The 17289-nt window shown below is 40.5% G+C and overlaps 6 protein-coding genes across 9 annotated transcripts in view; 5 read left to right on the top strand and 1 right to left on the bottom strand.

Annotated features, from left to right (window-relative positions):
- The first annotated feature begins 975 nt into the window (after positions 1 to 975).
- On the top strand, positions 976 to 3228 carry LOC104799299 (zinc finger CCCH domain-containing protein 36-like). 2 transcript variants are annotated; one of them, XM_010521736.2, is made up of 3 exons: positions 976 to 1188; positions 1761 to 1821; positions 2400 to 3228. In XM_010521736.2, the coding sequence occupies exons 1-3, from the start codon at positions 1113 to 1115 to the stop codon at positions 2980 to 2982; spliced, it is 720 nt and encodes a 239-aa protein (XP_010520038.1). In that variant the 5' UTR covers positions 976 to 1112; the 3' UTR covers positions 2983 to 3228. The 2 variants fall into 2 exon arrangements, with proteins under 2 accessions (XP_010520038.1, XP_019056326.1); XM_019200781.1 differs by lacking the exon at positions 1761 to 1821.
- Positions 3229 to 3866: 638 nt separating this feature from the next.
- Positions 3867 to 4820, top strand: LOC104799298 (18 kDa seed maturation protein). Its single transcript, XM_010521735.2, has 2 exons — positions 3867 to 4054; positions 4162 to 4820. The coding sequence occupies exons 1-2, from the start codon at positions 3968 to 3970 to the stop codon at positions 4573 to 4575; spliced, it is 501 nt and encodes a 166-aa protein (XP_010520037.1). The 5' UTR covers positions 3867 to 3967; the 3' UTR covers positions 4576 to 4820.
- A 1341-nt stretch (positions 4821 to 6161) lies between these two features.
- On the top strand, positions 6162 to 9219 carry LOC104799296 (delta(12)-fatty-acid desaturase). 3 transcript variants are annotated; one of them, XM_010521732.1, is made up of 2 exons: positions 6162 to 6320; positions 7824 to 9219. In XM_010521732.1, exons 1-2 carry the CDS (start codon positions 6163 to 6165, stop codon positions 8977 to 8979), a joined length of 1314 nt encoding a protein of 437 aa, XP_010520034.1. In that variant the 5' UTR covers position 6162; the 3' UTR covers positions 8980 to 9219. The 3 variants fall into 3 exon arrangements, with proteins under 3 accessions (XP_010520034.1, XP_010520036.1, XP_010520035.1); XM_010521734.1 differs by lacking the exon at positions 6162 to 6320 and adding an exon at positions 6514 to 6538; XM_010521733.1 differs by lacking the exon at positions 6162 to 6320 and adding an exon at positions 7682 to 7706.
- A 1486-nt stretch (positions 9220 to 10705) lies between these two features.
- On the top strand, positions 10706 to 13017 carry LOC104799294 (probable protein phosphatase 2C 68). Its single transcript, XM_010521730.1, has 4 exons — positions 10706 to 11206; positions 11703 to 12067; positions 12138 to 12377; positions 12471 to 13017. The coding sequence occupies exons 1-4, from the start codon at positions 10885 to 10887 to the stop codon at positions 12708 to 12710; spliced, it is 1167 nt and encodes a 388-aa protein (XP_010520032.1). The 5' UTR covers positions 10706 to 10884; the 3' UTR covers positions 12711 to 13017.
- Positions 13018 to 13128: 111 nt separating this feature from the next.
- On the bottom strand, positions 13129 to 15788 carry LOC104799295 (actin-1-like). The gene is made up of 5 exons (XM_010521731.1): positions 15686 to 15788; positions 14882 to 14950; positions 14382 to 14775; positions 13490 to 14103; positions 13129 to 13386 (listed from the first exon to the last, which is right to left on the bottom strand). The coding sequence occupies exons 2-5, from the start codon at positions 14939 to 14941 to the stop codon at positions 13321 to 13323; spliced, it is 1134 nt and encodes a 377-aa protein (XP_010520033.1). The 5' UTR covers positions 14942 to 14950; positions 15686 to 15788; the 3' UTR covers positions 13129 to 13320.
- A 970-nt stretch (positions 15789 to 16758) lies between these two features.
- The window catches only part of LOC104799293 (metal tolerance protein C2), a 4457-nt gene continuing 3926 nt past the window's right edge, over positions 16759 to 17289 (top strand). The window contains exon 1 of the mRNA XM_010521729.2: positions 16759 to 17278. Coding sequence (XP_010520031.1) covers positions 17008 to 17278 — 271 coding nt within the window. The 5' untranslated portion in view covers positions 16759 to 17007. The remainder of the gene's footprint in view (positions 17279 to 17289) is intronic.

Raw genomic sequence — 17289 nt, 5'->3', positions numbered from 1 at the left:
AGAGAGAGAGAGAGAGAGAGAGAGAGAGAGAGAGAGAGAGAGAGAGAGAGAAGGAAAACAATGGGGGCGAGTGTTGAGGAGATTGTCAAAATAAGAAAGGGAGAGACTCCGTTTACTGGCTTCTAATTTTTCTCTTTTATTTATTTATTTATTTATTTGTTTTGGAAATATAATTTTTTTTGGATAAAAAAAATTCTTTTCCATCCAATTTGTATGATATACTAACAAAAAAATAACATCCTTTCTATAGTTATTACGTATCCATATAATTTTTTTTACCAATTTTTAATGGCTATAAATAAATGAAGAATTGATCTACTGTTGATATTATATGATCAAAATCAGAAGAAAAAAAATGTTTCAAACCACTCAACTAACAAAAAAAAAAAATCTTAAAAACAACAGTTCATAGTTCTCTCTCTCATAAATCTATATAATTTTGTTCGTTAGTTTTCTCTCTCATAAATCTATATAATTGAACAATATATTTACAGAGTAGAGAAAAAAAATGTTTTATCTCATAATAAAGAGAGTCAAACAAGCAATAAATGATTCTAAGAAAATAACAATACCATCTTGTATTTTTTTTTAAAAACTAAATGATCAGAGTTTAACGCTAGTTGAATATTTGTTGTTAAAATATATTTTAAAAATTAAGAAAAAAATAGTTTTATTTATGAAATTAAAAGGATACTAGCAAATTTTTTATTTTATTTTAAATGGTTCGGCAAAATGTTAGTTTGTTTTATTAATTAAAAAAATCATAGAAATAGTTTATTTATATATATATATATATGCACGTGGGAATACAAATGGGCCGGAAAATATGGGCCGCTATCGAAATGGGCAGAAGCATAAGTCCAAGTTGATGACGCCACTACTGGAGGGAATAAAGAATAATGACGTCACCAAACGAGTGTGTGCACGTGAAGCGTAAATCCAACTACTTCGACAACTTGCCTCTGAATTAAACCCTAGAAATTTTCCTTCAACTAAAAAATAAAAAAGGATCCCTCCTCTCTCTCGAGCACGATTTCGCTCGTCTTCTCCGATTCGCTGTTCAATCGGTGTCTAGGGTCTTCCTTGGATCTCGAATCGGATCTGTACAAGGCATGGACGCTCGCAAGAGAGGACGGCCTGAAGCAGGCTCCTACAACTCCAATGGCGGATTCAAGAGGTCGAGGCAAGGTTAGCCCTTTCGCACTGTCCAGCTTGTTTTCCGTCCTTTGTTTGTTTCCCCGTTTATGAAAAACTCCATAGACCTAGTTCATTAGGTCTGATTTGGGATTTGGAGATTCTTGCCCCGTCCTTTTTGGTTCATTGGCTCTGGTTAGGGTTCGAATTCGAGATCTCCCCACTTCCGGGGACAACTTCGGTACCCACTTAGCTTGGGTTTGCGCCATGTAGTTTTCTGTATTGTTTGTGATCTTAGCCCTATCCTGAATTCGTGCCCATTTATACTGAGGTTACAGGGAAAAAGTTTGGATTTTAGGCGGTATTTGTCTGCTTGATGTGGGAGAGAATAATGGGTTTACTTGATTGAGTAAATCTTTTTATAAGTCAAGAGCATGTGTGCCCAAATTCACTTGCAAATGAATATGAAAGCTTCCCTAAGGTTTTGCAGCCTTGGGTTTTAGGTCCTGTCTGTCATATAGACAACTGTGTTAAATAAGATTGGTGCATTGGAAATCCTCACTAAGTGGTGTTATCAGACATCAGAAAAGTTTTAACTAAGAAAAAACACTTAATGTTTGCGACAGAGATGGAATCATATTCAACTGGTTTAGGAAGCAAATCGAAGCCATGCACAAAATTTTTCAGGTTATAATCCCTTCCTGATCGGATTAAATGTTCAAATTGTTGTTTATCTTCGGCTGAATCCATCCACAATTAACTACTAATGATATTGCGTAATTGTGCTGACGAAGTGGTTAGTTGTCGTACAGGTACGTAACCTCGTTCGTCCTAAACGAGTTTAAAAGATTCAATATGACAAATGTGGTTCCTACTGTGAAATTATGAATGTATAGAGAAACAATGAACTCAATTGGTGGTGTTATATGACTCACAAAATCCAAACTTTGAGGTGTGACAGCTGTTGAGAAAAGGTGTTGTATTCTTCTGTTTGATGGTAAGGTATATATGCATAATCTTCACATGTAACATGAGAAAGGATAGGCCTCATGCATTTCCCTCGTGCTATTCACAGGTTCATCATGACTAAGCCAAGAAAAAAATATGTATATTTGGCTATTAGATATTTTGATTCTGTTTTCACTTTTCACTGAAAGTTGTTGTGTCTGGATTCGAAAGTACAGTTTTTGTATTCTCTATAGATCCGCCATTTTGCCCCTTTTGTCTCATGTTTGATGTCATTGGTTTTCACTGCCTTATTGCAGCACTTCTGGATGCCCTTTTGGTGAGAACTGCCACTTCTTGCACTATGTGCCCGGTGGGTACAATGCCATAGCACATATGACAAATCTCGGTCCGCCACTTCCGCAAGCCTCTAGAAACATGCCGGGATCTGGTCCAGGCCGATATTCCGGGAGAACAGAGCATGCCCCACCAGGCCCAGTCTCAAGCTTTGGTGCCTCTGCCACCGCAAAAATCAGTGTGGATGCCTCATTAGCCGGTGCCATAATAGGGAAAGGCGGGATCAATTCCAAACAGATATGCCGCCAGACAGGGGCAAAGCTGTCGATTCAGGAACATGAGAGAGACCCGAACCTGAAGAACATAGAGCTGGAAGGGACATTCGAGCAGATAAAGGAAGCGAGTGCGATGGTGAGAGAGCTCATAGTGAGGCTGGGAGCGGCGGCAAGGAAACACATGGGTGGGAGTTCCGAAGGGAAACCGCATCCAGGAAGCAGCTACAAGACAAAGATGTGCGAGAGATTCGCCAAAGGGAACTGTACTTTTGGGGATAGATGTCACTTTGCTCACGGTGAAGCCGAGCTCCGGAAATCAGGAGTGGCTTAAGTAAGTTATGCCTCTGGGTTTGTACTGACCTGAAAGTGCCGGCAATACAAATCTAGACTCTGTTTTCAGGTGATGGATCATATGAGAAATTTGAGTTAAAGCACTACTGTCCTTTTGTAAGTTTTGATGGGTTTTTTTTTTTTGGCCAAATGCAAATTGATTTTGAACTTTGGCCGGACGAACTGTGGCAGTGTTCCAAAATCAAAGCTTTAGAATGTATTTTTCTGATAGGTTGGATGTGCCTAAGCTTGAGACTTTGATTCAATTTTTCTTCTCTGGTTTCGACTTTGAAGCCCTACACGCGTCCAACTAGGGTTGGACGTTTCGGTTCGGTTCTTCGGAACCGGACCGAACCGAACCGTTAAAACGGTATTTTTTCCGACCCGAAAGCGCTGTTATTTCCTAAACGGTACCATGTTATTTCCTAAACGGTACCATTTCTAGAGAATCGAATTTTTCCGGAACCGAACCGAATCGAACCGAACTTTAAAAATCCTAAAAAACTAAAGAAAATCTATCATTTTTTTAATAAAACCCGAAACTTAACCGATACCGAAACCGAATCGAACCGAATACAATAAAAAAATCTGATTGGTACCTATTTTTGTAAAACCGAAAGAACCGAATCGATCTATTCCGTCCCGAATCCGAACCGTTTCCCGAAACGTCCACCCTAGCAACTTTTCTGGCTTCGTGCAGCAGCGCGTAAGCCACGTGTCATTCAAAGAGCTTTTAAATCCGATCACTATTCTTTGCTTGACACGTGTAGCCACGTGTCGTCTCTGGAAGACACGATCCTACGTGTTCACTACTAGGCTATGCAATCTACGTGGCGCGATCCCAGAGCCCTATGCGATGACTATTTATTGAACAGTTGCACCGATAGAACATGAATAAGCAGAAAAGAAGACGCGAGATTTTTGGATCAAATCGTTTAAATTTCAACAATAATCGAAAGGGTTGACAAGAAACAGTGTGTGCAACGATGCAGTCGATGAAGGAGACAGCTTCAAACATCGCAGCTTCTGCAAGAGCTGGCATGGAGAAGACCAAAGCCACTGTGGAAGAGAAGGTGTATATATAGACACTCTGAATTTCTCGAAAATATTTCAGATTTTTGTTCTATTTTTTCGTTTTCCGTCAAAAATGATTCCTCTTTTTTTTTTTTTGGCTCGTCAGGCGGAGAAGATGAAGACGAGAGACCCAGTTCAGAAAGAGATGGCGACGCAGAAGAAAGAAGACAGAATCAACCAAGCAGAGCTCGAGAAGCGGGAGGCGCGTGAGCACAACGCGGCGGCCAAGGAAGCCGCCGGCGCCGGACTTGGGACCCCGGGCTACACCGCCAAGGGATCCGGCGGCCTGGGCTCGGCCACTCACTCCACCACTGGCCGAATCGGGCACGGGACCGGGGCTCACCAGATGTCTGCCCTGCCGGGACACGGCGCTGGCCAACCCACCGGGGACGTGGTCGAGGGCACGGAGACTGCTGCCCCGATCGGCACCAACACCGGGACCGGTCGGACCACAGCTCACAACACTCGAGCCGGCGGTGGCACCACCGGGTTTACAACCGGGGGCGGTTACAGTGGATAGGTTTTGTTTCGATGAAGCAGAAGGACCAAACGTCGAACTTTGGTGCGTGTGTTTTTTCTATGTTATGTTTGGTTCGCCGCCGTCGTCTTGTTGTTTTTTTAAAATATAGTATGTATTGAATAATTCATGTATCTTATGTTACGTTTCGCGTGTGAATTATACGGTCCATATAACCAGAAGAATTGCAATTGAATTTTGGATGTGTCGCGTCAATTGTTAGTGATGGGCTTCGAAATATTGGAAAATTTCGAAATCTTAATTGTTACATATTTATATGGAAAATGAAAGGATTTTAGATTTTTTTTTTTGTTAATATTGGACGTTAGATATTTTATGTCAATTTTGTGTTCTGAAAATTTCTATATAATTAATTTTCCCGAAACGTTATGCGTTCTTAATGAATCGTGTCAAAGATTCATTAAAGCAATTGACCTCGTAGTCAAAATGGCATTAATTACGTAACAAAACTTTGCAGGTACATATTATATATATATATAATATATGTAAGAGATTAAATTAATTTCTTAAATTGATAAACAAAATATTTGTATATAGAGATTCAGAAATCTATGTTTTTTTAATAGAAAGATCCAAAGTGGTCTAAAATTATGAAGGATCCCAGAAACATGGGTTGAATATCGCCTGGTAATCACATGAGATTTTAGATTTTTTTTTAAATATATACCATTTTCTTATTATATATATATATATATTCATTTATTTATTGATATGTGAAATACAAAAGGAAGAAGAAACACAGTGAAATTTGCTTGCACATTGGTTGAGAGTGTAAACTAAGAGAAATCGGCTGTGTACAAAAATGGAGAAATTTAATGACAAAAGTTTAGTTTGATTGAATAAAAATATTACCATAACAATTAATTATTTTCAACTCAATTAATTTTATAATTTCAAAAAAGATTGACTCAATGAATTCAAATTTCAAATCTCTTGAACTTACCATAATCATTAATTCTCCATTTGTTAACTCAATAAACTAAATTCTCTAAATTATCCAAACTCATTGGCACAGACCTCATAAATACTAGGGGTGAGCGTTTCGGGTTTCGGTTCGGTATTCAAGCGGTTCGGTTCGGGAACGATATTTTCGGTTTTATAAAAAGTGTACCAAACTAAAACCGAATATTAAACGGTTCGGTTCGGTTCGGTTTTAGTATCGGTTCGGTTCGGAACGGTACCATTATATGAATACCAAATAAGTACCGAACTATAATATTTACACATATATTAGTGGAATATTCGAATTTTGGTTCGGTATTCATACGGTTCGGTTCGGGAACGGTTCATTCGGTTCCATAAAAAGTGTACCAAATTAGAACCAAACGTTATTCGGTTCGGTTCGTTATGGTTCGGTTTCGGGACGGATCGGGTCGGTACTAAATTCTCGAACCGTGCCCACCCCTAATAAATACTTGAAAAAAAAGGGAGATTTTTTATGGCCGGAAAAAGATTTAAAGAAAAAAAAGAAGGGGTGGAAAACGAAAAGAAACAAAAATTGTGGGGCCACATTAGAAGAGAGAGAAACACATGCGCCATTAAATACCCGCTCTTGCTTTCACCTCTCGAATGACTGGTCGGCATCGATCGATCGAGATCGAGAGAGAGAGAGAGAGAGGAGAGGGAGGGAGGGGGAGAGGGAGAGGATTTTTCGGTGGAGCTGTAGAAGGGCTTGTCGTCTTCTTCCCGTGCTCATCCCATTTCTCTCGTCCATTCTCAAGCTCAAGGTCCGTATCGATACTCTTCCATTTCGCTGTTTCGATCTCCGTTCTAATGCTATCTGTTTGGAATTTTGGGGGTGCTTAGTGTGTTCGTTTATTTCCCATTTCGTGCTTCGATTTCTCTCTTCTTTGGATGTCGCATTTCGATGTACAATCGATTCCTTTATCAGGCATTTATGGATCCGCCCATATTTCTGCATTCTGTCTCGATCTGGGGTTTTCTGGTATGTCTTCTGATGACGATCTTTGTGATGCCGATGGTGCCCTTTCGATCTCGTTTCGTAACACTAGAGATTTGTTCCCCAATTTTTTTTGTGGAGATTTCATTTAACAAAGAGTAAACACTGGAGATTTTCAATCAAACAAATTTGTTTTTGCAGCCATATTCGTTTGCGGTTCCCTGAAACTTGGGTTGAATACTGACTGGTAATGACATGCGATTAGCATCCCCCTGTAATTAATGGAAATATTTTCCAGATTTGGCGTATTTTTGGGTAATTTTCTTTTAGTTTTTTGTTGGGTTATGTATGTCTGAATTGGAACTCACTAGGACCCATTAATATCGTTTAATCATTATAGATCTGAACTTGGGATTTTAGGGTTATTAAATTTTTACGTCTTTAATGGAAAAAAAATCCCCTTATCGTTTGAATTTTAGGTATGGTGGCCCTGAATTTGCCTTGGATTTGACTGGTTCCAAATTGAAATCAGCAATTCCCTTTCAATTTCGTTCACTCAAATCAAATCAGATTTCGTTTTTTTTTTGTATATTTTAAGATTTTTAATTTGTTTTTTAAACTGATATTCCATAGATATGCAATTTTCGTTTTGAGAGTTTTAATATTCTTTTTGTAATAACCAGAATCAAATACTTGCCGAAAGGGTTCATGAAAACAAAAGAAGGGAAAAGAAAGAAGTGATATTATATTAATTCATGAAAAAGGGGAAAAAATAGTTTTTTTTTTTTGCCAATTTAATACTTGGGATTCTGTTTGTAATGGCGACGAGACTGGCGGCACACTTGCTTTCCAAAGTGGTTAATATTGTCGTCCACTTCCTGTTGAAAAATGTTATGGATTCGTGATTGCGTTGGACCCCTTTGGATCTTTAGAATTAAAGTTGCCAAAATTGACAACCACAGGAAGCAGATGTGGTCTTGAGTGATCATCATTTTGGCCCATTTTCATCCAATGGGGATTCTTGTTTTCATGGGTTCGCATGTGATGCTCCTTGTTGGCCACTTAGTTATTGATTTCAGGGACCACCATTTAAGTGAACTGGTGCCACTCATTCATCCATCCTCCTGATTTTTTGAAACCCACTTTGGGTACTCGGATTTTTGGTTGGTTTTTTTTTTTTTGGTTAACCTTTTGGTTGGTTTTCATTATAAAGGTTTCTACTTTGATCGCTCTCTTTGCTGTTTCTGAGTGAGAAGTTGAGCCATTGTCGGCTTTTTTCGCATGCATTCTTGTTTCTGAAGTAGTTGTCTTGTTCATTTCTTGTTTGCAGAAACATGGGTGCAGGTGGTAGAATGCAGGTTCCTTCCTCCTCCAAGAAATCGGAATCCGATGCTCTGAAACGTGTTCCATGTGCAAAGCCGCCGTTCGCGCTCGGAGATCTCAAGAAAGCCATCCCTCCGCATTGTTTCAAGCGTTCTATACCTCGCTCTTTCTCGTACCTTATCTGTGACCTCGTCATAGCCTCTTGCTTCTATTACGTGGCCACAGCCTACTTCTCTCTCCTTCCTCAGCCTCTCTCCTATTTGGCCTGGCCGCTCTACTGGGCCTGTCAAGGCTGTGTCCTGACCGGAGTCTGGGTCATAGCTCATGAGTGTGGCCACCATGCATTTAGCGACTACCAGTGGCTCGATGACACAGTTGGCCTCATATTCCATTCACTTCTCCTGGTCCCGTATTTCTCCTGGAAATACAGTCACCGACGTCACCATTCCAACACGGGTTCCCTTGAAAAGGACGAAGTGTTTGTTCCCAAGCAGAAATCCGACATCGGATGGTATTCCAAGTACCTAAACAACCCTCTTGGCAGAGTCATGACTCTAACCGTCCAGCTCGTCCTTGGATGGCCGCTCTACCTGATGTTCAACGTGTCGGGCAGACCATATGACAGGTTCGCTTGCCACTTCGACCCGTATGGCCCGATCTACAATGACCGAGAACGTCTCCAGATATACGTCTCGGACGCTGGGATCCTGGCCGTCTGCTATGGGCTATACCGGCTCGCGGCTGCAAAGGGAATGGCCTGGTTGATGTGCGTATACGGAGTTCCGCTCCTCGTGGTTAACGGGTTTCTCGTCCTGATAACGTTCCTTCAGCACACTCACCCGGCACTGCCTCACTATGACTCGTCCGAGTGGGACTGGTTCAGGGGAGCTCTGGCTACCATCGACAGGGACTACGGGCTCCTGAACAAGGTCTTCCATAACATCACGGACACGCACGTGGCTCACCATCTGTTCTCGACCATGCCTCACTATCACGCCATGGAGGCGACAAGAGCGATCAAGCCGATACTTGGAGACTATTACCAGTTTGATGGGACACCCATCTACAGGGCCATGTGGAGGGAAGTGAAGGAGTGTATCTATGTGGAGCCCGATGAGCATGGTGAGAAGAAAGGTGTTTTCTGGTACAACAATAAGCTGTGATGATGATGGCGATCATCATCATCATCATCATCATCATCATGACGAACAGAGCATGAAGATGAAGAATATAAAGGACCGGATGATCTTTGGGGTCTCTTTTTGATGTCTCATGTTTATGTCTGAAATCCTTCTTCTCGCCATTAGTGTTCGCTTGAATTTTGTTGTTTGTTGTCGTCGGAATTTTGAAGATATTCCAATTGCAATCCAGATATTTTGTTAAATATAAATTTATATTCGATATATCGAAAGTATATTTTCGGTATTTATTTTTATTGTGTGTATATACACACACACACATTCATGTTCAACGTGTCAATCGCTTTAAACTAACATATGGATCGTCCAATATTCTCCTCGCATATTTCTGAAATCTCGCGTGTATATATATACACACATATACATTGTTCATGTTCATGCACTCTCATCTTATTATATTAAGATGTATCCTTGCCTTCTGCATCAATGCAAGCTCTGCCCTTCACCTGTCAGATTCACCGCGTTTGAAGACATGCGGTTTTCACAAAAAAACATCAGAATTATTTTATATATATTATATTATATTTTTTTGGTAGATTTATCGTATTTAAAAGATTTACCATTCTCAAATCTGAGTCCATAAAACGTCATCATTCATTATTTATATATATATATAGAGAGATTTATTTAAGTGGGGCGGTATATTCCGTATGGATGGTTAAAGCTTTTGGAGTTTTTATACTTCAAAAACCAAAAAAAAAAAAAACAATCATTTAAGTTTTTATAAAAATAATTATTTTAAAAACTTAACAAACCATTTTGGTAAAAAAAAAAATCAATAAAAAACGATGATTTATAAATATTATAGAAAACCAAAAACCAAAAACTAAAAACTAAAATCTAAAAATTAAAATAAAAAACTTAAAATAAAAACCATCTCATTCAACCATATATTTCAAAATCTATATTGTTCCCAAATTTGAGTTCATAATATCTGTATTTTTTTTAAACATTAGCTGATCTCATGTTATTATAACCAATATTTCATTTTTGACTTTTCATTTGTACTCTTGAACTCTACTCTTATATTTTTTTTTTCAATCTTTTTTTGATCACTCCCTCAATATCACCTTGTTATATATGTTTTATATTAGTGACAAATAATTATTTACATTTGTATGTAAAATATTTATAACGATCAAAACGGTGAACGGTGAACAAAGTTTGGTTGAAGAGACCGAGTCAAACACCGAGTCCACTCGTAGTCTTTAGCGGGAAAACTCCATTTTCATAAATTAATTTTATCAACAGTTTTTCAAATTTAGTCAATGAAAAGATTAGAAAAAAAAATTAAATCAATGAAATAATATGGACGGCGAGATCCTCGGGTGCACCTGTTTAATTTTAAATAATATAATGTAATATATATTTTCATTTATACTCTTCAACTCTATATCTTTCGTAAAATCGGAAAAAAATACACCATTTCAAAATTTTATTAAAAAAGTATTTTAAAAATTGAGAGTTTTATTATAAAAATAATCATATATTAATTTTCTCTAACTTTTTGAAAGTTTATATTTTATATATGTCAACTCGCCCGCTCAACAGAAAATAAAGTCCGGTTTTTTTCTTCAAATTAATAATATTTATTATTTTTATTTTCCAATATTCAATTCAAGAAACTCAGAAACTTATATAAATTCATGGCATCACCATCTTGCTTCCGCAATCTTCATTTCGCCTTTTTCGTCCCTCTCCTTCACATTAATTCCCTGATTTTCTCGAGCTCCCATCATATTTTCTCTGCTTCCCTCTCTCTGTTTTCTCTTCGCTTCTTGGCTTCGATTCCGTTACACGCGATTCGAACCCGTCGATTTTCTCGGCGAGTTTTCCCGGAATCCAAACAGGGGGTTTTCGCCGGGTAATATGTTTTCGTGGCTGAAGAAGCGCGCGGATTCTTTAGTGAAACCCCTGCGGATATACATCCGTACGAAGAGGGGCGATCTCGGAGATGACGTCATCGCCGGCGACAACTCCGGCACCGGAGAGTCGTTCATCTGGTACAAGGACCTCGAGAGGCATTGCTTCGGCGACCTCTCCTTCGCCGTTGTTCGGGGCAACGAGGTTATAGAAGATAACAGCCAAGTCGAGGTCGGAGAGGACGCCGTTTTCGTCGGTGTCTACGACGGCCATGGCGGAACTCAAGCTTCTCGGTTCGTAGCTGATCATCTCTTTAATCATTTCATCAGTAAGTACCATCTTCTCCTGGGGATTTTCAATTGGTTTTTTTTACTCGGTTCGCATTTTTTGTGCTTGGAGTCGATCTTGATCCTATCTTGCTTTCATCCAGTTTCGATGAGTCGTAAATCATAATGTTCGGATGCAATTTCGTCTCTGTGAGTAAGATTGATCAAGAAAACGATATTTCGATGATTCGATGCCTAAATCGATTATCGTCGATAACACATCTTCTGAATTGTGATTAAATCTCGGGCTTTATCCATTTCGCGTGGAATTCCCAAGTATGCAGCAAAGATACAAAACCCTGTTTTGGCAGATTCTCCTAAGCAAAACGCTGTTCATTTGTTCGTTTCTTGAATATGGATCTGGTCTCATTTATGGTACATTCCTGCAAGATTGTCCCTTCTTTTTCGCGACGTCAGTAAACCTTGTGCATGACGTAACCCAACCGGAGCAAGATTTTCTTCTTGTTCATGTTGCTTCTTTGGGTAACTCCTCTTCAGGAATTTCGGGTGGAAACAGTGGGGCCTCAGAGGATATCCTGAGGAGTGCATTTGCTGCAACTGAGGAAGCGTTTCTCACAAGAGTGGGAATAGGGAAGCAGGTAGACCCGTTGATCGCAGCCGCTGGATCTTGCTGTCTTGTCGGACTTATCTCCGGAGGGATGTTGTATATCGCCAATCTGGGCGATTCCCGCGCTGTGATTGGTTCCCAGGTCAGGTTTAACAAGATTGTAGCCGAGCAACTGAACGAAGAACACAATGCAAGATTCGAAAAGGTTAGGCAGGAGCTAAGGGCGCAAAACCCTGACGACTCTCAGATTGTTGTTCTCAGCAATGGAGTGTGGCGTGTCAAAGGCATCTGTCAGGTTCGTGGGATAAGTTTCGTCCTTTGATCACATGATGATGATGGCAATGATGATGATGATGATGATGCAGGTGAGTAGAGCGATCGGCGATGCATTCTTGAAGCATGAAGAGTTCTCGTTGAATGGCTATTCGAATCCCAAGTACTATATCCCTGAGAGGCTCCGACGGCCTGCACTATCAGCCGAGCCGTCTATCACCACAAGAGTCCTCCGACCGAACGATAAGTTTGTCATCTTCGCATCCGACGGTCTGTGGGAATACTTGACGAACAAGCAAGCTGTTAAGATCGTGCACAAATACCCCCGGGATGTACGTATTCATACAATCCATTATCTCGGTGAAATTTCTTACCCTTTTTTCTCCGCATGCTCGGGCTTATTCTGATGCGAAAAACGAAATCAGGGTATCGCGAGAAGGCTGGCGAAAACAGCGTTGAACTTAGCGGCTAAGAGGAACGAGATGACATACGAGCGTCTGAGGAGGGTAGAGGGGCAATACAAGAGAGCCTTGCACGATGATATCAGCGTGGTCGTCCTGTTCATAGACCACGATCTTCTGCAGCGACCTGACCCGGCCTCACAAGTTTCGATGAAAAGCTTCGACAACTTTATTGTACCTTCCGGGTTCTGCAACCTCCGTTAACTCCATTCTCCATTTTTGTTTCTGGACATTACCCATTTTTTAGATTCATTTCACTCACCAGACTTTTTTTTTTTTGGAGGGTTTTGCACATATAGATTGGGAGATTTGAAGATTAGGGTTTTTTGATTTCACTCACCCATTTACACATTCTTTTTTAGGGGTTTTGCACATTTGGGATTAGGGGATTTAGGGTTTACTGCACGCCAAAAACTTTCGAGTTTGAGAGGTTAGTGGTTGACTCACCAAAGTCTCTGTGGTTGTAACGTTCCGAGGTTTAATGAAATTGAAGATTTTTGGTATTGGGCTGATCATACATTCTGTCACGTGAAACAAAAATGGCCATTGAGATCGGAGGGATGTCTGAGAATATACAAAGACGTCACCTTTGGCATTGGTACTTGGTGGATGACAGAGCAAATGATAATCATATTTGATATAAAAATAAAAAAAAGGGCCAAATCCATTTTTCCAAAATGAAACAACAACACGGAATGAAACCAAAGAAATAGAAGAACATTGAAGGAAAAAATGTTGTAATGTAAATCCACTTTGGCACAAAATGCAATTTTCTTTTTTGGTTCTCTTCGATTTCAGTACCTTCTGCGAATGTCTAGAAGCATTTCCTGTGGACAATGGACGGTCCTGATTCATCGTACTCGGCCTTCGCTATCCACATCTGCATTTCACAAACACCGTATGTATATATACAGTAAGCCCCCAGAAACCGAAAGAGTGGAGAGGGCAACAGATTCAATTCAAAGTGAAGAATGGGTGCGTACCTGTTGGAATGTGCTGAGGGAAGCGAGGATGGACCCTCCAATCCAGACAGAGTATTTCCTCTCTGGCGGAGCAACGACCTTTATCTTCATGCTGCTGGGAGCGAGAGCAGTGATTTCCTTGCTCATCCTGTCAGCTATGCCTGGGAACATGGTGGTTCCACCACTTAGGACGATGTTTCCGTACAGATCCTTCCTGATATCGACGTCACACTTCATGATGGAGTTGTATGTCGTCTCGTGAATACCCGCTGCTTCCATCCCGATGAATGACGGTTGGAAGAGGACCTCTGGGCAGCGGAATCTCTCGGCACCGATCGTGATGACCTGCCCGTCGGGCAGCTCGTAGGTCTTCTCGACCGCTGAGCTCGTCTTCGATGTCTCCATCTCTTGCTCATAGTCGAGAGCGATGTAGGCGAGTTTCTCTTTCATGTCCCTGACGATTTCACGCTCGGCCGTGGTGGTGAAAGAGTAACCACGCTCGGTCAAGATCTTCATTAGGTGGTCGGTGAGGTCACGACCCGCCAAGTCTAGACGGAGAATGGCATGTGGAAGGGCATATCCTTCGTAGATCGGGACAGTGTGACTCACACCATCTCCCGAGTCCAAGACAATACCTGAAAAAACCACGATAATTTACTTCATTCACGGCTCATGGATTTACATAACACCCGAAAGGTCAAAAGTTCGACATGAAAAACAGTAATCGTATGCTTCTCTTTCAAAAGGTTGCCACGAAAAAGGTTAGACAGAGATAGGTAATTTTGTTAAATGCTCAGCTAGGGCTTCTCCATAGGTTAAAACCTATATAAATATGTAAGATCCTAGTTCGGGCTAGCTATACAGAGCTAAGGCATAGTTTGTAAACTAGTACTAGGAAGTAACAGTTGTTTACCAGTTGTACGGCCACTGGCATAGAGGGAAAGGACGGCCTGGATAGCGACATACATAGCCGGAGTGTTGAAGGTCTCAAACATAATTTGGGTCATTTTCTCACGGTTAGCCTTCGGGTTGAGAGGAGCCTCTGTGAGGAGAACCGGGTGCTCTTCGGGGGCCACTCGGAGCTCGTTGTAGAAAGTGTGATGCCAAATCTTCTCCATATCATCCCAATTGCTAACAATACCGTGCTCAATCGGGTATTTCAAGGTCAGAATACCTCTCTTGGATTGAGCCTCGTCGCCGACATAGGCATCCTTTTGGCCCATCCCAACCATCACACCCGTGTGGCGAGGGCGTCCGACGATACTGGGGAAAACAGCTCTAGGGGCATCATCTCCAGCAAATCCAGCCTAACGTTCGGGACACAATTCAACCAGGACTCTTATGTAATGTTCCAATAAAACCTAGTACCATCATATAAACAAAATCGAACTGATCAAGATCTTGATACATTACCTTGACCATTCCGGTTCCATTGTCACAGACAAGGGGCTGGATGTCCTCGGCGTCGGCCATTTCCTATTCCTGCAATACGTTCCTCATATATCTTAGCAAATTTTTGTCGAAACCAAGTCGCAGAAATGGGAATATTCAGTACCAAAATAACAACTTAACGACAACCCTTTGGAGCTAAATCAATCGTTCCATCAATAACGAATCAAATTGACGATAATTTTTCTTGCATTGGCTAAAGATCATTCACCTAAAACAGGATTTTACAGACAAAGCAACAGGAACACGAACAGTTAAATTCTCCCCGTAAAATTAATCAACCAACAGATGAATCAATCCCCAGATAATAACATACTACGACATTTATATCTAAGGCTTCGACTTTTGGATCCGAAAACTATCAGAAAAAGTTTGGGGAGTGGGATTATCAGGAGAGGGGAAAAGGCCTGAACCATAAACGCAGGAGATCGAATGGCAAAAGAAATTCGAGCTTCACAAAAGATCTAACAATGAAAGGCAAACATCAACAGCATTCTCGAACAACAACAACTAGAAGATACAAATCTCAAACCATGGAATCTAAAGATCTAAGAAATGCTCCCAAAACATCCAGACGAGATCCAGATCGAAACAGATCGACAAAACCCGCAGAACACAATCAATCTAAAAACCAATCAGACGAACAAATTCTTCGAAACTACGAGATTGAGATAACGAATTCAATCCAGAGTTAAAACATTCAATCTCAGGGAATGCACACAAAAACTGGAGAAGAAATGGCGATAGATTGGGAGAGAGAGAAATTACCTCTTTTTTCCTGGGATTTGCGGGAAATCTCCGAGACCTCGCCGAGGAGTGAATTTGAGAAACAAAAATTGGGAAGAAAATTAATGTTGAAGAGCAGATGAACAATCTCAGCCTCAGAAATGGTGGAACTTAAAAAGAACGAAGGCGTCGTCGCTATCAGAAGATCTCAGCCGTCCGTTCTGAATCTCTGATCGGAGGAGGACCCCACGACGAGTCACGTTGATGGTGGAAACAGCTGGCTTGGCTTTCAAACGGATGTCAAATGACGAAACTACCTCTCTTTGATTGGAAAGGTCCAAATTGCCCTTAGGGGTTCGGGGATTTGGTATGGGCTTATAAAGGCCTTAAAGCATGGGCCCAAAAATGTTGGTGGGAAAGGTAAAATCTTCTCTCTCTCCTATCTGTTCTGTTTCTTTGTTGTTTTAAAACAAATATATATTTATGAACTACAAATATCTATTTGTTTGTCATCTATGTTATAATAATACCCATTTTTGGAAATATATATACACCTATAGAAAATGATATAAAAAAATACCAATTCCAAGGCAAGATCATATTTAGTTTTTATTGAATTATAAAAATTAATCTATTCTTGGAAAAAAAAATCATGAATTAGTTTGTAAAAAATTATATAGTAATTGGAATTTTTTTTTATGAAATATTCCGATTTAAATATGAATAAAATTTGAATTAAATTTAATATAATGTTATAATGTGTTAGGGACCTAATAATCTTGATTCTTGAATTACAACCTAATATGATATTTTATCATAACATAATCTATATCTCAATGAAGAACAACCTCAGATCATCTATAAATGTCAATTTGATTTCTTTTACTCCATTTTAAAATTTAAAAATTTTAATATGCATTTTCCATATGTTTTCAATAACGGTCTTCTATTCATACAAATTGCAAACAGACACCATCATCTACAAAAAAATAATTATTTTGATGCCAAAATAATTATATCCGTTATATGTCACAAACGCTAATCGCTAAAACGCAAATCAGCGTTGGCGGCCGGCGGTTGTGGTGCTCTTTGATCTGAGTCAAAGCGTATTTCGTTGACTCCGCGACTCGAGTCACAGTCGCAAACGCGCAAGACTTCAGAGCCAACACGAGAACAAGGGTTTAGCGATTTCTCCTCCTCCGTTCTTCCTCACTGTTCTTTCTTCGATCCCATGAACTCGTAACCTCGTTTCGCTATTTGGTGATTCCGGTTTCAATTCCGAAATATTACGGTTTTGGGTCGATTCGTTTCCTATAAAGCTTCGGTTTTTCCATTCGATTCGATTACGGGTTTGTTGAATCGAGATGGACAGATCTAATTCCTTCAATCACTCCAGCGAAAACCCGTCGTTGAATCAAAGGAACTCCGATGTGGGATACAGCACCAACGACAGGAGGCTCGCTTACTCGCGCTCGTTTCAGCAGTCGCACGGCCCACGCACGCCGGCGGCGGCGGCGGCGATGGTGTTTTCTTCCGGCGAGGCGGCGAAGCCTTTTCTCGACCGCACAGTGTCGAGCATCGATATGCCGCCGGAGATTTACTTCGGCGATGGAAATGAAGAGCTTTTCGGGGAAGGGAAAGAGAAG

Source organism: Tarenaya hassleriana, unplaced genomic scaffold (genome assembly GCF_000463585.1).
Source record: "Tarenaya hassleriana unplaced genomic scaffold, ASM46358v1 Cleome6, whole genome shotgun sequence".
NCBI lineage: Eukaryota > Viridiplantae > Streptophyta > Magnoliopsida > Brassicales > Cleomaceae > Tarenaya > Tarenaya hassleriana.
This window is presented reverse-complemented; position numbering and strand designations above follow the sequence as displayed.